This window comes from Ranitomeya variabilis, chromosome 1 (genome assembly GCF_051348905.1).
Source record: "Ranitomeya variabilis isolate aRanVar5 chromosome 1, aRanVar5.hap1, whole genome shotgun sequence".
Classification (NCBI taxonomy): domain Eukaryota; kingdom Metazoa; phylum Chordata; class Amphibia; order Anura; family Dendrobatidae; genus Ranitomeya; species Ranitomeya variabilis.
This window is the reverse complement of record NC_135232.1, coordinates 959,864,726-959,886,812: the sequence shown is the minus strand read 5'-3', so window position 1 is coordinate 959,886,812 and position 22,087 is coordinate 959,864,726. Positions and strand designations below refer to the sequence as shown.

The 22,087-nt window shown below is 43.2% G+C and overlaps 1 protein-coding gene across 2 annotated transcripts in view; it reads right to left on the bottom strand.

Annotated features, from left to right (window-relative positions):
- The window catches only part of ARHGAP10 (Rho GTPase activating protein 10), a 348,249-nt gene that overhangs the window by 178,741 nt on the left and 147,421 nt on the right, over positions 1 to 22,087 (bottom strand). For both annotated transcript variants that reach the window (XR_013219924.1, XM_077279301.1), the window contains exons 13-15: positions 21,171 to 21,236; positions 14,952 to 15,026; positions 3,552 to 3,639 (exon numbers count right to left, since the gene is read on the bottom strand). Coding sequence is in view for 1 of the 2 variants with exons in the window: in XM_077279301.1 (XP_077135416.1) it covers positions 3,552 to 3,639; positions 14,952 to 15,026; positions 21,171 to 21,236 (229 nt within the window). In the remaining variant the exon portion in view is untranslated. The remainder of the gene's footprint in view (positions 1 to 3,551; positions 3,640 to 14,951; positions 15,027 to 21,170; positions 21,237 to 22,087) is intronic.

The window sequence follows — 22,087 nt, the reverse complement described above, 5'->3', positions numbered from 1 at the left end:
ACGGGACGCTGAGGAGCTGCAAGCAAGAGAGGTGAGTATGTCTTTTTTTTTATTGCAGCAGCAGCAGCAATGGCACAGCTTTCTATGGTACATCTATGGGGCAATAATGAACGGTGCAGAGCACTATATGGCACAGCTATGGGGCAATAATGAACGGTGCAGAGCACTATATGGCACAGCTATGGGGCAATAATGAACGGTGCAGAGCACTATATGGCACAGCTATGGGGCAATAATGAACGGTGCAGAGCACTATATGGCACAGCTATGGGGCAATAATGAACGGTGCAGAGCACTATATGGCACAGCTATGGGGCAATAATGAACGGTGCAGAGCACTATATGGCACAGCTATGGGGCAATAATGAACGGTGCAGAGCACTATATGGCACAGCTATGGGGCAATAATGAACGATGCAGAGCACTATATGGCACAGCTATGGGGCAATAATGAACGGTGCAGAGCACTATATGGTACAGCTATGGGGCAATAATGAACGGTGCAGAGCACTATATGGTACAGCTATGGGGCAATAATGAACGGTGCAGAGCACTATATGGCACAGCTATGGGGCAATAATGAACGATGCAGAGCACTATATGGCACAGCTATGGGGCAATAATGAACGGTGCAGAGCACTATATGGTACAGCTATGGGGCAATAATGAACGGTGCAGAGCACTATATGGCACAGCTATGGGGCAATAATGAACGGTGCAGAGCACTATATGGCACAGCTATGGGGCAATAATGAACGGTGCAGAGCACTATATGGCACAGCTATGGGGCAATAATGAACGGTGCAGAGCACTATATGGCACAGCTATGGGGCAATAATGAACGGTGCAGAGCACTATATGGCACAGCTATGGGGCAATAATGAACGGTACAGAGCACTATATGGCACAGCTATGGGGCAATAATGAACGGTGCAGAGCACTATATGGCACAGCTATGGGGCCAAAATGAACGGTATGGAGCATCTATTTTTATTTTTGAAATTCACCGGTAGCTGCTGCATTTTCCACCCTAGGCTTATACTCGAGTCAATAAGTTTTCCCAGTTTTTTGTGGCAAAATTAGGGGGGTCGGCTTCTACTCGGGTCGGCTTATACTCGAGTATATACGGTATCTTGCCATTTAAACAAGCTGCTCATCACTCAATGAACAAGGAAAATGCTTGTTCATTGGGTGAAATGATCTTTTGCGCAGCACATAAGATCATCATTCTTGGCGGTGCATCATCTTGGTTAAACAACACTCGTGCTGCTGAGAACTATGGCAGCCTAGTATAGGTCGATCAGTGCACACTGATTGCTTTGATCTGCTTGTATAAATAGGCCAACGATCGATAAGAGTTTACCCAACCAGCAGTCGTATAATGCCGCCGGCCGCTCCATCTGTACGATTGTTACTCTTGTAGATTGTGAGTCCTCGTGGGCAGGGTCCTCTCTCCTCCTGTACGAGTTGTGACTTGTATTGTTCAAGATTATTGTACTTGTTTTTATTATGTACAGTTATATGAAAAAGTTTGGGCACCCCTATTAATCTTAACCTTAATGTTTTATAAAAATGGTTTTTTTTGCAACAGCTATTTCAGTTTCATATATCTAATAATTGTTGGACACAGTAATGTTTCTGCCTTGATATGAGGTTTATTGTACCAACAGAAAATGTGCAATCTGCATTCAAACAAAATTTGACAGGTGCATAAGTATGGGCACCCTTATTTTCTTGTTTTAAATACTCCTACCTACTTTTTACTGACTTACTAAAGCACTTTTTTCGGTTTTGTAACCTCATTGAGCTTTGAACTTCATAGCCAGGTGTATGCAATCATGAGAAAAGCTACTTAAAGTGGCCACTTGCAAGTTGTTCTCCTGTTTGAATCTCCTCTGAAGAGTGGCATCATGGGCTCCTCAAAACAACTGTCAAATGATCTGAAAACAAAGATTATTCAACATAGTTGTTCAGGGGAAGGATACCAAAAGCTGTTTCAGAGATTTAACCTGTCAATTTCCACTGTGAGGAACATAGTAAGGAAATGGAAGAACACATGTACAGTTCTTGTTAAGGCCAGAAGTGGCAGGACAAAGAAAAACATCAGAAAGGCAGAGAAGAAGAATGGTGAGATCAGTCAAGGACAATCCTCAGACCACCTCCAGAGAGCTGCAGCATCAACTTGCTGCAGATGGTGTCACTGTGCATCGGTCAACTATACAACGCACTTTGCACAAGGAGAAGCTGTATGGGAGAGTGATGCGAAAGAAGCCGTTTCTGCAAGCACGCCACAAACCGAGTCGGCTGAGGTATGCAAAAGCACATTTGGAGAAGCCAATTTCTTTTTGGAAGAAGGTCCTGTGGACTGATGAAACCAAGATTGAGTTGTTTGGTCATACAAAAAGGCGTTATGCATGGCGGCAAAAAAACACAGTGCGTTGTATAGTTGACCGATGCACAGTGACACCATCTGCAGCAAGTTGATGCTGCAGCTCTCTGGAGATGGTCTGAGGATTGTCCTTGACTGATCTCACCATTCTTCTTCTCTGCCTTTCTGATGTTTTTCTTGGCCTGCCACTTCTGGCCTTAACAAGAACTGTACCTGTGTTCTTCCATTTCCTTACTATGTTCCTCACAGTGGAAATTGACAGGTTAAATCTCTGAGACAGCTTTTGGTATCCTTCCCCTGAACAACTATGTTGAATAATCTTTGTTTTCAGATCATTTGACAGTTGTTTTGAGGAGCCCATGATGACACCCTTCAGAGGAGATTCAAACAGGAGAACAACTTGCAAGTGGCCACTTTAAGTAGCTTTTCTCATGATTGCATACACCTGGCTATGAAGTTCAAAGCTCAATGAGGTTACAAAACCGAAAAAAGTGCTTTAGTAAGTCAGTAAAAAGTAGGTAGGAGTATTTAAAACAAGAAAATGATAAGGGTGCCCATACTTATGCACCTGTCAAATTTTGTTTGAATGCAGATTGCACATTTTCTGTTGGTACAATAAACCTCATATCAAGGCAGAAACATTACTGTGTCCAACAGTTATTAGATATATGAAACTGAAATAGCTGTTGGGAAAAAAAAACAATTTTTATAAAACATTAAGCTTAAGATTAATAGGGGTGCCCAAACTTTTTCATATAACTGTATACCTCTCCTCACATGTAAAGCGCCATGGAATAAATAGCGCTATAACAATAAATAATAATAATAATAATAATAATAACGATCGATAAGAATTTACCAACCAGCAGTCGTATCATGCCGCCGGCCGGTCCATCTGTACGATTGTTACTCTTGAGGTTTAATTTCCATTTTGAATACATTAGAACTGGATAGAGCCCTCCAATAAAGGAGCAGCGCAATGCATTAAAAAGTACAATACAGTAGATCTGAAAAGTGAAGACATTAGTAAACATAGACAAATATGATATTTACATGGATTGTGTTGATAAAGGCACAGTCTTATCTCAGAGGACCCTCTTATGGCAGTAGTGGTGTTTATTCCAACAGGTAACATGCCTGAAAACCGTGGGAGCCAACTAACCTCAAATACTGCTTCAAAGCACTGGTGATGGTCTTGACTTCCCACTCTCCTGCTGCACTCAAATCAACATCACAGCCGGTCTTCACATCTCCAGAGAAAGAAAAAAAATGGATTTATTATTTACCTACAAGATCACTAATGAGTAAGAGTAAAAAATATATACATACATACATATATATTCTACAGTCTCCTAATTCATGAAAATTGCTAATAATGATTCATTTGGCTTTATATATTTTTCGAGAAAAGATTTTTAGAAGTCAAAATAGCTGCGCCTGACATCTAAACTATGTTTAAGAACACAAAAACACAATCAAATTCAGGGAAACCTCTCAGACAATCCCCCAAATTGTATTGAATACAGTTTTCTAAGAGTTTGGTGCTCTCAGACTGCAAGGGTGAACTCTGCAGGGATTCATTGACTCCCATTTCTGGGGATGGCTCATACATTTTCATTTATTAAATGCATGACTTGTCCCTGTGCTTTTGGATCCACCCAATAGACTTTCTTCATCATCCCGGTACAAACTTGTGAAGCAACTTTTTGATCACTTTTTATTACACGGTTTGGGATTCGAACAAAAAAAATCCACAAAATGAATTTAGTTTTTCTAAACACAAGTTTAATTGATATGTTCTTTTTATTCTGGGGCCAATACGATCATGAGAATACCACGTTTATATAGGGTTCTATAATTTATTTATTTTTTTTAAAGTTTTGCTACATTTCCACAAATAAAATGACTTGTTAAAATTTTATTATTTTGGTCACCGTATAAGGAAACAAAGAACTTTATCTGTAGACAAAATAGTTGGAGTACTTGTTTTTTTGCACGTCATATGACTTTTTGATCACTTTGTCTAAAAAAAATAAATAAATGCAAACCACACAAAAAAACGTAAAAACAATTTCACATTTTTTGTATTTTATGGAAATCACGGTGCAATAAAATTAACATTAACAATATTTAACTATTCTGAAGATACATATGATTATGGCGATATAAAATTTATATAATTTTTTTATGCTTTACTATTTTTTACTTTTGCACAAGAAAACATTTCACACTAAAAAATAAAAAAAATATTTTTTCTTGGATACCATATTGTGAGAGTCATAACTTTGTCATTTTTCTAAGTACAGAGCTGTATGCGGCCAAGATAAAAGATAATTTTACAGCACTCCTGTATCCTTATTCCTCATGGTAGCTTCCAGCTTTTAATCATAGAGGTGCGGGCGGTGCAGAGTCAGTCTATAACAACGCCCCGGCACTGACTGACAGCCGGCTCAGCCGTGCATCAGTACAGAGCTGGCTGTCAGTCAGTGCCAGGGCGTGGTTACGGCTACTGCTCACTATGCACTGAGTGGTAACTGAAGCCACGCCTCTATGACTGAAAGCTGGAGGGAAAAAGTTAATTTTCTCCTGGTAGCTGTGCTTTCAATGCAGATGTCAGTCAGATTTAAAACATTATTAACCTGCAGATTAACCCCATAGCTGCAGGTTAATAACGTTTGGGGACATTACAGGTTCCCTTTAATCATTTCAGTGCCCCATAGAAAGTAAAAAAAATAAAAAGTATGCTCAACTCCTCCTCTGTAGCAGCGATGTCAGAGCTGCTGCTTTCGGGGGGGGGGGGGGGAATGATTTGAAATTATTAGCCAATCAGCGGTCTCTGCTATTGCTGATCAATATTACATCAGAGAAGACGTCCGATGTGTCAAAATAGTAAAGGCTGCAGCATGGACAGAACAGAGCTGGTGTGGCGAGCGTAATCTTTTCTTATTTTACTTGGGGAACTAAGGCATTAAAGAATGGGCTGTCCAAGTAATGGAACGCTTGACTGGGGATAAGAAGGGGCAATTAAATTGTACAGGGTCTCCTAGAGTCTACCTACCCTTTATAGCGGATCTGCAGTTTCGCCAAGATCGCAGCAAACACGGCAACATAACTCCAACGCGCTTAAGATTGCGAGAGAGATTGGGCCTATCGCCCTACACATTATAGATGTGAGACATCCCCTACGCATCAATCCTTTACAGATCATTTAAGATCTGCAGCTCAGAGATAAGGGGGAAAGCAATGTCTCACAAATGTCTCTGCTATTCACACTGCGCTGTAGACTGAAAATCAACAATAAACCCAAAGTATTTTTTCAAGCTAGGCATTGGTATATAAAACTTTTTTTTTCAACTGAAGCAAAGGCATAAAAAGGGCAGAAAGTAGTAATATTAGTCAAAGTCATGTTGACGGCCATTATTAATATACTAGGTCTAATGTTGATGTTTAATCATTACGAGTCAAGTGAGTGTTTAGAACAATTACAGGAGGACTCTAGATGCAGCATTGAATTGATTGCAGCGTGTGATATACAAACAATTTGTCATTCTCATAATGTCCAGGGTAATGAAATGAATTCGCTCTCTGGTTTCCTCTAGTCTCCCGTGCCAAAGAACACTGTGTTATCAGCACAGATGGAGCACGCATGGACCTGGAGCACAGCCTGCTCGTAACAAGCGTCTCAGAATACCAATGAATCCCTCAAAGTCAGACCTTCGCTCACAAAAAGAGAGCGTAGGACATACCAAAGGTAGGTAGATAATGGGGCAGCAGAAAGGGGTGTACGTTTCTTTTACATTGTCAGAAATTAAAACAAATTACAAGGTTAAAAGTGCGCGGAAACGGCATAATATTTCATCATTGTGATTTCACAATGTGTTATCAAAAATCACATTCTCAACTCCATTGCATTGATATATTAAAGGGAATCTGTCACGAGGATTTTGTCACCTAATCTCAGAGCAGCATAACATAGGGGCAGAGACTCTGATTCTAGCACTGTATCACCTACTGGGCTGCTTGCCATAGTTTTGATCAAAATGCTGTTTTATCAGCAGGAGATTATCCCTTGGGGACTAGTAAACCTGCTGTCATGTAGCCCTCTATATTCAGGCGCACTGTGTAATCCTCTCCCACCAGTGATTGGCAGCTTTCTGCCTATGCACAGTGTACACCGAAAGCTGACAATCAGTGGTGTGGGCAATGTTATACAGAGCCCAGCCTTCAGAGAACAGGAAGATCTGCAACAGATAAGACCGTGATTTTATCCTAACTACAGCAAGCAGCCCAGTAAGTGATACAACGTTGGAATCAGGGTCTCTGACCCTACATCATGCTGCTCTCAGATGGGGGAGCAAAAATGGAATGACAGGTTCTCTATAAGTTCTGAAGCATCTGTATTTCTCTCTACATGACTGTGGTCCGAATTGGACAGATTATACTAAGGACACTTGGCTCAATCGCTAACAGAGGTTTAACCTAACGATCCCTGTGTGGCCTATCATTAAAAAAAAAAAAAAACATAATCAGGTTCCTCGCATCATGTTCTCATACACTTTATGCAGTTAATAGCCCTCTATGTCTGTACTGCTACATACTTAGGCAGTTAACTGGTTCATGCAGCTTTACATGAACACCCGATCCTTACACTATGGCTGGTCTGAATAACTAAAGCAATTGTTACCATCCACCTCTCGTGTCTCCCCTTTTCCTCATAGGTTGTAAGCTTGCGAGCAGGGCCCTCATTCCTCCTGGTATCGGTTTTGAACTGTGATTTCTGTTATGCTGTAATGTCTATTGTCTGTACAAGTCCCCTCTATAAGTTGTAAAGCGCTGCGGAATATGTTGGCGCTATATAAATAAAATTATTATTATTATTATCCAAGTGTCATTTTGCTGTGATTAGATTATTTCGCATGAGAGAATCACAGCACATGTGTGGAGAAGATGAAGAACTTAAAAGGGGTGTTCCCATCACCAAAATCCCATCCCAATATATAGTAGGTGTAATAAATAAAATATTAGCAAATCTCTCCAATTAGAAATGTAGTATAGTTTTTCTGATTCGCTGTTTCTTTCTTAATTTGCAGGCATTGCAGGACCTTAGGTATCCATGGTTACGACCACTTGCAACTAGCTGTCACTATATCAGCAGTCGTAACCATGGATACCCAAGGTCCTGCAATGCCTGCACATGAAGAATGAGACATAGCGAATCAGAAAAACTGTAGTACATTTTTAATAGGAAGCATTTGCTAATATTATTACCATATATACTCGAGTATAAGCCGACCAGAGTTAAAGCCGAGGCACCTAATTGTGTCACAGAACACTGGGTAAGCTTATTGACTCTAGTATAAGCTGGGTATGCATTGTTCTCTCATCCCTGTTCTCGTATGCGTGCCCCCCCCGTGTCGCTGTACTGGTATGCGTGGCTCCCCCCGATTGCTATTCTGGTATGCGTGGCTCCCCCGTCCTGTCCTGGTATGCGTGGCTGCCCCTCTCCCGCCCTGGTATGCATAGCTCCCCTCCAGTCCTGGTATGCGTGGCTGCCCCCTGTCCCGCCGTGTTATGCGTGACTGCCCCCGTCCCGTCGGGTTATGCGTGGCTCCCCCGTCGCCGTATGCGTGACTCCCCCCGTCGCCGTATGCGTGACTTCCCCGTCCCTGTCCTGGTATGCGTGGCTCCCCGTCCCATCCTTATATGCTTGGCTCCCCCCCATCCTGTCCTTGTATGCATGGCTCCCCCCGTCCTGTCCCGGTATGCGTGTTTTCCCATCCTGGTATGCGTGGCTCCCCCATCGTGGTATGTGTGGCTCTCCTGTCCTTGTATGCGTGGCTCCCTCCTCCTGTCCTGGTATACGTGGCTGCCTTCAGTCTTGTCCTGGTATGTGTGGCTCCCCTGTCCCTGCCCTGGTATGCGTGGCTCCCCCTGTCGCTGTCCTGGCATGCGTGGCTCCCCCGTCGTGGGATGTGTGGCTCCCCCATCCCTGTCCTGATATGCGTGGCTGCCCCCTCCCGTCCTGGCATGCGTGGCACTCCCCCTCCCATCCTGTCCTGGTATGCGTGGCTCCCCCTCCCATCCTGTCCTTGTATGCGTGGCTCCCCCATCGTGGTATGCGTGGCTCCCCAGTCCCTGTCCTGGTATGCGTAGCTGCCCCCTGTCCCGTCGTGGTATGCGTGGCTGCCCCCTGTCCCGTCGTGGTATGCGTGACTGTCCTGTATGCGTGGCTCCCCCCTCCCATCCTGGTATGCGTGGTTCCCCTATTCCTGTCCTGGTATGCGTGGCTCCCCCCGTCCTGTCCCGGTATGCGTGTTTTCCCATCCTGGTATGCGTGGCTCCCCCATCGTGGTATGTGTGGCTCTCCTGTCCTTGTATGCGTGGCTCCCTCCTCCTGTCCTGGTATACGTGGCTGCCTTCAGTCTTGTCCTGGTATGTGTGGCTCCCCTGTCCCTGCCCTGGTATGCGTGGCTCCCCCTGTCGCTGTCCTGGCATGCGTGGCTCCCCCGTCGTGGGATGTGTGGCTCCCCCATCCCTGTCCTGATATGCGTGGCTGCCCCCTCCCGTCCTGGCATGCGTGGCACTCCCCCTCCCATCCTGTCCTGGTATGCGTGGCTCCCCCTCCCATCCTGTCCTTGTATGCGTGGCTCCCCCATCGTGGTATGCGTGGCTCCCCAGTCCCTGTCCTGGTATGCGTAGCTGCCCCCTGTCCCGTCGTGGTATGCGTGGCTGCCCCCTGTCCCGTCGTGGTATGCGTGACTGTCCTGTATGCGTGGCTCCCCCCTCCCATCCTGGTATGCGTGGTTCCCCTATTCCTGTCCTGGTATGCGTGGCTCCCCCCGTCCTGTCCCGGTATGCGCGTTTCCCCCATCCTGGTATGGGTGGCTCCCCCATCGTGGCATGCGTGGCTCCCCCATCCCTGTCCTGATATGCATGGCTGCCCCCTCCCATCCTGGTATGCGTGGCTCTTCCCCTCCCATCCTGTCCTTGTATGCGTAGGCTCCCCCGTCATGGTATGCGTGGCTCCCCCCTCCTGTCATGGTATGTGTGGCTCCCCCTCCTGTCCTGGTATGCATGGCTGCCTCCCGTCCTGTCCTGGTATGCATGGCTCCCCCCTCCCGTCCTGTCCTTGTATGCGTGCCCCCCTCCCATTCTGGTATGCGTGGCTCCCCCCTCCCATCCTAGCAAGCGTGTCTGCCCCATCCTGGTATGCGTGGCTCCCCCATCCTTATCCTGGTATGTGTGGCTCCCCTGTCCCTATCCTGGTATGTGTGGCTCCCCCCTCCTGGTATGCGTGGCTCCCAAGTCCCTGTCCTGGTATGCGTGGCTGCCCCCGTTCTATCCTGGTATGTGTGGCTGCCCCTCTCCCGTCCTGGTATGCGTGGCTCCCCCCCTCCCGTCCTGGTGTGCGTGGCTCCCCTCTCCCGTCCTGGTGTGCGCGGCTCCCTTCTCCTGTCCTTGTATGTATGCTTCTATTACAAAAAAAAAACAAAAAAAAAAACATCCTACTCACCCTCCAGCGTGCCCTCGCAGCATCTCGTTGGTGCCGGCTTCCAGTTGCTCTTCCGGTGCTTAGCGATCACGTGGCATCACTCATTAAGGTTATGAACATTCCCTCCACTAAAATGGGAGTGGAGATGTGTGCATATTCATTACCTTAATGAGCGGTGCCATGTGATCGCTAAGCACAGGAAGAGCAACTGGAAGCCGGCACCAACGAAATGCTTCGAGGACAATATTAATTTCTCTTTAGCAGCAGGCACAGTGACAGCCACAGCCGCTGGCTCCTGCCTCTCTGACCCGCTGCTTCGCCACTCCCCCTCCCCCACCAGCTTTCTGGGACAATGACTTGTGTATAAGCGAAGGGGGACGTTTTTAGCACAAAAAAAATGTGCTGAAAAACTCTGCTTATACACAAGTATATACGGTATTATTATAATAACTACTACATATTGAGATATGATCTTGGAGATGGGAATACCACTGTAATTTTTCTAATTTTAATATCTCCAATTTTAATTTCTCCATCTTCCATTTTCTGAGTCTGTCTTTGAATGTCGGACTACACTCAGATGACATCAGAGTGCAGTCTGAAGTCTCACAAGCACCCATAGACTTGTGTGAATGCGCATGATCCAAATTGCATGCAGCGATTGTTTTCTTATACGGAATCGGAATGACAACAGAAAAAAACAATCGCAGATCTGCACTGCACCATAGTATAACATTGGGCCGAGTGCTACCTGATACAACAACATATAGCGCTAGGCCGTGTTATACGCCAGTGTGAGCGAGCCCTAAAAATGTGGGTATTTGCCTCATTAACAACATCCCTTGCAATGTCATAAAAAGGATTTCCAAAACCCAAAGCTTACAATCGGCCGCATGTTATTACATCACAAGAGAAAAAGCTGAAGTGTTTGGTAATCCATTGTCTTTACCTTAAAGCGACATCTGCAGTGTTTGTTCACTGCAGTCATTTTACAAAGCTGACAAGAGGGGCTGCAGCCATATTGGTGCTCACACAGCTTATATGCAAATGCTGACAAATTAATTTACTTTGTCAAGTTCCAAAGTGACAGTATAATTTCAGAATTTGAGACAATAATTTAAAGGCAACAACCAATATGGCCGCACGTTCTGATGTCACTGTTGAGAGAAATACTGCTGCAGCTAAATAGTAACTGTTAATATCTCTTTAACCAAGCACCATGGAATAAATGGCGCTACAATAATAAATCATAATAATAATAACCAGTTCAAGACAATGCAGTTTTCCCGTTCCTGACTGTACTCATCTTTGGTTTTAATAGCTGTGAAAAAAAAAATTAATTTGGATATTCAAATAATTTTTGCATCTTTTTTCGCGATACGTTTGGCATTATTTTTATTATGTTACTTACATACTTCTCCCCCACACCACCCCCTGATATTGGTCATAAAAAAAAAAACCTTTGGTGGGCATTTCAACATTTTAATACTTTTTTTGTCTTATTTTTCCTGTAACTAGTGCTGGTATATTAACCTCAGTTGCAGAGGCAATTCAGCCCTCCACCTGCATAGCAGAGCTGACTAGGTCTTCTAGGTCCAGCAGCACCTACTCCTTCTCTACACCCAGTGATTACATGACCGCTGGTCCGAAGGTGGAGGTGCTGTCAGTATCTGGGAAGGCAGAAAGAGTAATAAACCATCTCTGCCAACTATAGGAGGAGTCCAGCTCCATCTGACAGCCAGCTCCTCGCTTCCAGAGGTGCACAATCTCATGCAGCTGCTATACCATGCAGTTATGTCTCAGAAGGTCACTGCAGTATATAATGCAGAACGTTTTTAGTCTATAGGCGGTCTGGCAGTAACTAAAATGTAAAGTTTTTTTTATTTGATTATCTTCCAAGCATTGCAAATATATTAATTGTTGGATTACTTTCAATCACTATGCTTCAGTGCGTTTACAATGACCAGTTAATTTTCCTTTTGTCCTTTAGGAGTTCCTTTGAATTGCTGCTCAGCAAGAATCCATACACTATGCTTATATACAAATGTTTCTGACTATAGGCATGGAGGTCCGAGAGGCTCAGACAGGATAAGCCCCATACAGAGACTGAACATAGTGTACCAGTTCTAGCTGAGCAACAGTTCAAAAGAGCATGAACTGGGCAATGAAACCACACGGCAGCTTGGAAGAGAAGCAAAATAAGGTAATAAAGTAGAATCCCAACAATTCATAACTTGCCATTCCTAAAGATTAAAAAAAAAAAAGGAATTAACCATTTAAGTGAAAAAACAAAAAAAAACAAAACAAAAGCATAACTCTACTAATACAGGTCCTTCTCAAAAAATTAGCATATAGTGTTAAATTTCATTATTTACCATAATGTAATGATTACAATTAAACTTTCATATATTATAGATTCATTATCCACCAACTGAAATTTGTCAGGTCTTTTATTGTTTTAATACTGATGATTTTGGCCTACAACTCCTGATAACCCAAAAAACCTGTCTCAATAAATTAGCATATCAAGAAAAGGTTCTCTCCATGTGCACACGTTAAGTATTTTTCGCGTTTTTTTCGCGTTTTTTCGCTATAAAAACGCGATAAAAACGCTTACATATGCCTCCCATTATTTTAAGTGTATTCCGCATTTTTTGTGCAAATGTAGCCTTTTTTTCCGCGAAAAAAATCGCATCGCGGAAAAAAAAAGCAACATGTTCATTAAAATGCGGAATTGCAGGGGATTCTGCACACCTAGGGGTCCATTGATCTGCTTACTTCCCGCACGGGGCTGTGCCCAGGATGCGGGAAGTAAGCAGATTATGTGCGGTTGGTACCCAGGGTGGAGGAGAGGAGACTCTCCTCCACGCACTGGGCACCATATAAGTGGTCAAAAAATAAGAATTAAAATAAAAAATAGTCCTATACTCACCCTCGATGTCTTCCCGCCTCCACTGCACGCTGTCGCTTCGGTTCCTGTAGCTGATGTGCGGTGAAGGACCTTGCCGATGACGTCACTATCCTGTGATTGGTCGTGAGCGGTCATGTGACCGCTCACGTGACCGTGACGTCACGGAAGGTCCTGTGCGCACAGACCAGCTATAGGAAGAGGAACGGACGCCGGTGAGGAGATGTCTGGGTGAGTATAACCTTTTTTTTTATTTTTTTAATTATTTTTAAACATTCTATCTTTTACTATAGATGCTGCATAAGCTGCATCTATAGTAAAAAGTTGGTCACACTTGTCAAACACTGTTTGACAAGTGTGACCAACCTGTCAGTCAGTTTTCCAAGCGATGCTACAGATCGCTTGGAAAACTTTAGCATTCTGCAAGCTAATTACGCTTGCAGAATGCTAAAAAAACGCGAAAAAAACGGAAAAAAAACGCAAAAAAAAAAAAGGGGATTTCTTGCAGAAAATTTCCGGTTTTCTTCAGGAAATTTCTGCAAGAAATCCGCAACGTGTGCACATACCCTAAATGACCTATTACCCTAATCTTCTGAATCAACTAATTAACTCTAAACACATGCAAAAGATACCTGAGGCTTTTAAAAACTCCCTGCCTGGTTCATTACTCAAAACCCCCATCATGGGTAAGACTAGCGACCTGACAGATGTCAAGAAGGCCATCATTGACACCCTCAAGCAAGAGGGTAAGACCCAGAAAGAAATTTCTCAACAAATAGGCTGTTCCCAGAGTGCTGTATCAAGGCACCTCAATGGTAAGTCTGTTGGAAGGAAACAATGTGGCAGAAAACGCTGTACAACGAGAAGAGGTGACCGGACCCTGAGGAAGATTGTGGAGAAGGACCGATTCCAGACCTTGGGGAACCTGAGGAAGCAGTGGACTGAGTCTGGTGTGGAAACATCCAGAGCCACCGTGCACAGGCGTGTGCAGGAAATGGGCTACAGGTGCCGCATTCCCCAGGTAAAGCCACTTTTGAACCATAAACAGCGGCAGAAGCGCCTGACCTGGGCTACAGAGAAGCAGCACTGGACTGTTGCTAAGTGGTCCCAAGTACTTTTTTCTGATGAAAGCAAATTTTGCATGTCATTCGGAAATCAAGGTGCCAGAGTCTGGAGGAAGACTGGGGAGAAGGAAATGCCAAAATGCCTGAAGTCCAGTGTCAAGTACCCACAGTCAGTGATGGTGTGGGGTGCCATGTCAGCTGCTGGTGTTGGTCCACTGTGTTTCATCAAGGGCAGGGTCAATGCAGCTAGCTATCAGGAGATTTTGGAGCACTTCATGCTTCCATCGGCTGAAATGCTTTATGGAGATGAAGATTTCATTTTTCAGCACGACCTGGCACCTGCTCACAGTGCCAAAACCACTGGTAAATGGTTTACTGACCATGGTATTACTGTGCTCAATTGGCCTGCCAACTCTCCTGACCTGAACCCCATAGAGAATCTGTGGGATATTGTGAAGAGAAAGTTGAGAGACGCAAGACCCAACACTCTGGATGAGCTTAAGGCCGCTATTGAAGCATCCTGGGCCTCCATAACATCTCAGCAGTGTCACAGGCTGATTGCCTCCATGCCACGCCGCATTGAAGCAGTCATTTCTGCCAAAGGATTCCCGACCAAGTATTGAGTGCATAACTGAACATTATTATTTGATGGTTTTTTTGTTTGTTATTAAAAAACACTTTTATTTGATTGGACGGGTGAAATATGCTAATTTATTGAGACAGGTTTTTTGGGTTATCAGGAGTTGTAGGCCAAAATCATCAGTATTAAAACAATAAAAGACCTGACAAATTTCAGTTGGTGGATAATGAATCTATAATATATGAAAGTTTAATTGTAATCATTACATTATGGTAAATAATGAAATTTAACACTATATGCTAATTTTTTGAGAAGGACCTGTATATGGCCTTTGAGTTTTAGGTGGAAATGTTCTATATTGCCTCATATTTCAATAGAATAGTGTTACCCTTTCAATAGACATCCATAGAGATGCAATAGGAGAAGGGCGAAATATTGATTATAGTATGAAATTGACAGGTTCACTGGGAAAGATTACAAAACTGATAAACAATAAAAAGATTAAAATGGTGGCATACCCATTAACAAACTCAGTAGTCTCTGGACCTTTGAACTCACCCCCACAACCCTGTACAATCCTTGGTCATGGATACCTACAAAAAAGAAAGCATGGAAGATATTATTAGGATAACATTTCCTCTGATAAATTTCTACATACAAACTTGTTACTATAAGACAAAATACAGATGATCTATACAAAGAAGTCAAAGCCCAAAGTCTTCTAATGGGAAGGGGAGAGGTGAATCGTGGGCGGTATGTATCGGGCACTATCTGTAGGATTTCAGCCAGGTATGTTTTTCTCTAAATTACACAGTGTTTCTGAGTCAAACTGTTTATAAGTCCGCGAAGGGCTGAAGCGTGCAGAAGACTATTTGGACAAGCGGGTCCCCAGCGGCTTCTCCCCACCAGCTCCCGTGTAGTGACACAAGGAGTAACCCCGGCTCTTCAGGAGGAGAAGGACCCATGTGCCCAACTGATCTCCAGTGTGGCTTGGTCTCCAGCAACGCAGCGTTTCAGAGTCAAATACACCTGGCTGAAATCATGCACCCAGTGTCGGATACATGCCCCTGTGGATCTGGCAGCATGCATCAGCTATCAGCTTCCCTTTGAAGGGGTTTTATGCAAGAATACCTGCACGCTTCTGTCACAGTCATGAAAATTGGATGCTTGCATGACCTGGCAGACTTCTACCAAAACACCATCGCACACCGATCTTCCGATGTGGCAGTGAGTAGCGCTGGAGAAATATTTATGGTATGCTACTTATTTTTCAGGGGAATATATATACCAGTTGAAACCAGAAGATTACATACACTATATAAAAAGACATATATGCATGTTTTTCTCAATATCTGACGTGAAATCAGAATAAACCTTTCCTGTTTAAGGTCAATTAGGATTACAATAATTATTAATATTTGCCAAATGCCAGAATAATGAGAGCATGTTTTAAGGCATTTTTATTACTTACTGCAAAGTCAAAAGTTTACATACATTTCATTAGTATTTGATACCATTGTCCTTAAGCTGAATGACTTGGGTAAAATGTTTGGGATATCCTTCCACAAGCTTCTCACAATAGTTGGTCAGAATTTGGGCCCATTCCTCCTGACAAAACAGGTGTAACTGATCCAGGTTTGTAAGTCGCCTTGCTCACACCTGCCTCTTCAGCTTTGCCCATAAATTTTCAATAGGATTGAGATCAGGGATTTGTGATGGCCACTCCAAAACATTGACTTTGCTATCCTTAAGCCACTTTGTTAACATTTTGGCAGTATTCTTCGGGTCATTGTCCATTTGGAAGACGCATTTCTGCCCAAGCTTTAACTTCCTGGCTGATGTCTTGAGATGTTGCTTCAGTATTGCCACAATCTTCTTTTCTCATGATGTCATATATTTTGTGAAGTGCAACAGTCCCTCCTGCAGCAAAACAACCCCACAACATGATGCGGACACCCCCATGTTTCACAGTTGGGATGGTGTTCTTATGCTTCCAAGCTTCTCCCTTTTTCCTCCAAACGTAACGAAAGTCATTATGCCCCAAAAGTTCAATTTTATTTTCATCAGACCACAGGGCATGTCTCCAAAAATTAAGGTATTTGATCCTGTGTGCATTTGCAAACATTAATCTGGCTTTTGTAAGTTTCTTTTGGAGTAATGGCTTTTTCCTGGCAGAATGGCCTTTCAGCCCATGTTGATACTGTACTCGTTTCACTGTGGATATTGACACAATCTTACCAGCTTCAGCCATCATCTTCACAAGGTCTTTTGCTTTTGTCCTTGGGTTGATCTGCACATGTCGGATCAAAGCACGTTCATCTCTGGGACACAGAACCCATCTCCTTCCTGAGTGTTATGATGTCTGGACATTCTCATCTTGTTTGCACTTGCGTATAATAGTTTGTACAGATGAATGAAGCACTTTCAGGTATCTTGAAATTGTACCTAAGGAAGAGCCAGACTTTTGCAAGTCCAAAATTCTCTTCCTGATATCATGGTTGATTTATTGATACTTGCCCATGATGCTACACAAAGAAGCAATGTGTTTCAGGTGTGAATTAAAATATATCTCAGGTATGTCTCTAACTCAGATGTTTCCACAAATAGTCCAAACACGAAATCATCATATGGGCAGTCCAGAATTGCCTTAATGCATAGTAATCTTAAGTGTATGTAAACTTTTGACTTTGCAGTAAGTAATAAAAAGGCCTTAAAACATTCTCTCTCATTATTCTGAAATTTGGCAAATATTAATAATTATGGTAATCCTAATTGACCTAAAACGGGAAAGGTTTATTCTGATTGCATGTCAGATATTGAGAAAAACATGCAGATGTGTCTTTGTATATAGTGTATGTAAAGTTCTCGTTTCAACTGTATCATATATACACTATATTTTCCTGAAAAATAAATAAAAAATATATAGGAAGTAGTATGCCGTATTTTGCAATTTAAAGCGGTATTCCACATTCATCTACAAAAAAGAAATGCTATTTTCCAATATATTTTCTGTATCAGTTCTTTGAGGTCTTAAGATTTCTTTATGGTGTCATTCAATACTTGCAAGGAATACTAATCGTTCCTGGTCATACTTTTCTACAATGGTCTGTTTAATCATAGCCCCCAATACACGGGATAAACACGCACGATTCCACAGACAATGTACAGGAGGAAGTAATAACACAGTATAGGGCCATATCTCTCAGCTCTCCCCGTCCATCTGACACCATATCCGAGGAGGGCATTGGGGGGAGATGAGCGGGCCGCTGCTGGCCTCTGGGGAGCACTTGTTTATTATGGCAGAAGGCAGAGATTACATTTTTCGGTAATATTTGTGTCTGGCATTGAGCTTCTTATATTTTCATATTATTTCACAGATTATATCACAGCTCTGTCCTGAAATTCTCCAAGGGTATTTCCTTTTTCTGCTATTGTAAGCCTGTGAATACTGGATAAAAAAACATTTGTTATACAATAAATCCATCTGTGACAAATGTAAATTAATGATATACCCTGAGGGAGTAGAAATACTGCACAATAAGAGGCTTGAAACGGCATTTCCTTTCAATTCACACAAGAGCGATGCAGAATGCTTTATGTACTAGACGAGACTCTGCAATTTGTGCCGGCGAGTGGGGGAGGGGTGCGCCGATCTGTTTTATACTTAGAAATAACCTCCGCTACGGGGGAATGTTTTTAGGAGTGGCAATCCACAATAACACAGTTGCATAAATAATTATAAGCCTCGCTCCTGAAATATATCATGTTATGGAAACAAGTAGACTAAGGTAAATTAGATTATCTCCAAACTGGGATTGTACTTTACTTCTACTGCAATAAACTAAAAACATTACTGCTATCCACCCACAATACACAAACTGCTTACACGGCTGGCTTATCACTTTCAGAAGTTGAGAGTTGTAAGTTCTTTTAAAGGGACCCAGAGAGTAGCCTAGTCCGACTATGTCCTTGGCGGCCTTTCTCCATGGCTTCTTTAGGCAATTGACAGAGTTCTGCCATAGTGATAGACCTGTCAATCATCTGCTGCGGCGCTGGGAGAGGCCGGCCAGGGGCGGAGGCGGACTAGTCTGCACTCTGGCTATGGTCCCTCGCTGACCTTTTAAAGTACATTTATTATCTCTGAAATACTGGAGCGTCAGAAGATAACCAACTACAAAGGTGCAGTCAGGCTGCCCGCAGATTGGGCAGCATGAATCAGATTCCCCTTAAGTTAATATAAAAAAAAATGAAGTAAACGTGACTACTCCATGGGTGGTGCTTATCAAAACTGCATTGGCCGTAGCAGCGCTCTGCCCCATGATTCTGATCACCGTAGCTTTTAGAACACGTCCTGTCTTATTTCCAATCATGGCTACCCTACTCTTACCCATGCTTTAAACTGAAGCTCCGATAAAGAGCACCTGGCACTGCCTAAACTGATAGGATAGCATCAGAGGGTGTAAGGACGCAGCCATAACTGGTAACACCCACTTATTTATAAATGTCTAGGCTGAATAACAGAGAACCTGGGCAACGCATTATTACCGTATATTATGGGCAATACAAGTTCGGTGGGTCCAAAAGTATTCAGACCCCTTTACGTTTTTCACTATTTCATTGCAGCCATTTGATAAATTCAAAAAAGTTCATTTTTTTCTCATTAATGTACACTCTGCACTCCATCTTGAGTGAAAAAAAACAAAAATGGAGAAATTTTTGCAAATTTAATTAAAAATGAAAAAAACGAAATTTCACATGCTCATAAGTATTCAGACCCTTTGCTCAGTATTGAGTAGAAGCACCTTTTGAGCTAGTATAGTCATGAGTCTTCTTGGGAATGATGCAACAAGATTTTCACACCTGGATTTGGGGATCCTCTGCCATTCTTCCTTGCAGATCCTCTCCAGTTTCGTCAGGTTGGATGGTGAACGTTGGTGGACAGCCATTTTCAGGTCTCTCCAGAGATGCCCAATTGGGTTTAGGTCAGGGCTCTGGCTGGGCCAGTCAAGAATGGTCACAGAGTTGTTCTGAAACCACTCCTTTGTTATTTTAGTTGTGTGCTTAGGGTCATTGTCTTGCTGGAAGGTGAACCTTCGGCCAAGTCTGAGGTCCAGAGCACTCTGGAAGAGGTTTTCATCCAGGATATCTCTGTATTTGGCCACATTCATGTTTCCTTCAATGACAACCAGTCATCCTGTCCCTGCAGCTGAAAAACCCCCCACAGCATGATGCTGCCACCATCACGTTTTACTGTTGGGATTGTATTGGGCAGGTGATGAGCAGAAACTGGTTTGCTCCACACATACAGCTTAGAATTATCACCAAAAAGGTCTATCTTCGTCTCATCAGACCAGAGAATCTTATTTCTCATAGTCTGGGAGACCTTCATGTGTTTTTTTTTTTACCAAACTCTATGCAGGCTTTTGTATGTCTTGCACTGAGGAGAGGCTTCTGTTGGGTCACTCTGCCATACAGGTCTGACTAGTGGAGGGCTGCAGTGATGACTTTGTGGAACTTTCTCCCATCTCCCTACTGCATCTCTGGAGCTCAGACACAGTGATCTTGGAGTTCTTCTTTACCTCTCTCACCAAGTCTCTTCTCCCACGATTGCTCAGTTTGGCTGGACTGCCAGGTCTAGCAAGACTTCTGGTGGTTCCAAACTTCTTCCATTTAAGGATTATGGCAGCCACTGTGCTCTTAGGAACCTTGAGTACTGCAGACATTCTGTTGTAACCTTGGCCAGATCTGTGCCTTGCCACAATTCTGTCTCTGAGCTCCTTGGCCAGTTCCTTTGACCTCATGATTCTCATTTGGTCTGACATGCACTGTGAGCTGTGAGGTCTTATATACACAGGTGTGTGTCTTTCCAAATCATGTCCTATCAATTTAAATAAACACAGCTGGCCTCCAATGAAGGAGTAGAACCATCTCAAGGAGGATCACAAGGAAATGGACAGCATGTGACTTAAATATGAGTGTCTGAGCAAAGGGTCTGAATACTTCTGACCATGTGATATTTCAGTTTTGCTTTTTTGTTAAATTTGCAAAAATTTCTACATTTGTTTTTTTTCCAGTCATGATGGGGTGCAGAGTGTACATTAATGAGAAAAAAAAATGAACTTTTTTGAGTTTACCAAATGGCTGCAATGAAACAGAGTGAAAAATTTAAAGGGGTCTGAATACTTCTGTACCCAGTGTATATACTGCGTCAGAAAATTATCTATTGTTTAAATCAAGTTTGCTGAAATTTAAAAAAAAAAAAAAAATAGTGAAATTCTGACACTTTATTCTGTAGAGGTCACATTTTAGTAGCCCATCATCACATGCAGGTTAACCATAGATGGCCCCTAATAGTGTAGGACCCACTCTTCACAATTGGTTATTGTCACAGCTCTCCTCCTACCCCTCCATGCAGAATGGCCACAGCACATTCCGTGCTGCAGATTTTTAAAAAAGAAAGCAAAAAAGCACTGTGTGAATGGAGATTTGAGAAAACGCTATAATTTTGCTGTTACTTTAACCGGTTGCGTTTTTTCAACATGAAAAAACAGGCAAAAACAAGTATAAAATCGCTATGAATGAGTATGAATATGGCTATCGATCGGATACTGTACGTTTAAGCCACTTGACAAATGTCTACATTGTTATCGGTAATAATGATGGCTGCCGACACGTAACTGCGGAGATGTAGGAGAAACATGATAACGCATACATTTCCTTTATAAGAAATACATTACCCCTTGATTCAATGGCATCGATACAATTTTTCACAACCGCAAATCCATGTTGATCGAGCTGAGCACCTAAACAGAAGCAAAGTCATTCAAGACGTGAAAGAAGGAAAACAAGAGAATAAGTCTAACATTTGTATTCTTGCACTTACTAGAATATCATGCCATGTGTTATTACAGCCAATGAATGTGTGCTACGGTTATAGTAGGCTGCCTATGTAAAGGGAATCTGTCACTAGGTTTTGCTACCTAGTCTGAGAGCATCATAATGTAGAGACAGAGACCCCGATTCCAGTTTTCTGCACTTTGAATTGTTTTAATCAGCAGGACATTATCATTAGAGGACTAGTAAACCTGCTGCCAGGTAGTCAGCCATATTTATGTGCCCTGTATAACCCTACCCCCACCATTGATTGGTAGCAGAACAATTCACTTTACTGCTTTTTCATTCAATTTTAATCATCTTTCAAAATACGAGTGGCACACTGGCACTACAGGGTCAGAGGAGACTGTCCGCACCCATTCTTGTGTCACAGTGTGATGAGGCCACGTCACCACACTGCTCAGGACACCACAGGGCCGTACAGGAGGACAACTGTAAGCACTCGGTGGGTGGGGTGTTGGTAAGGGCACACTATTTAGAGGGGCCATGGGTGGGATGATGCAGCACAGTACAGACAGCGGCAGTATAGAGAAAGCACACTATAAGGAGGGGCAGTGTGCGGGGTGGGGGCCAGTATAGATAGATGGGGACAGTACAGAGAAGCTGCAGCACAGGAAGGAGGCACAGTCTAGATACGGGGCAGTATAGGAAGGAGGCACAGTCTAGATACAGGGCAGTATAGGGAGGAGGCACAGTCTAGATACGGAGCAGTATAGGAAGGAGGCACAGTCTAGATACAGGGCAGTATAGGAAGGAGGCA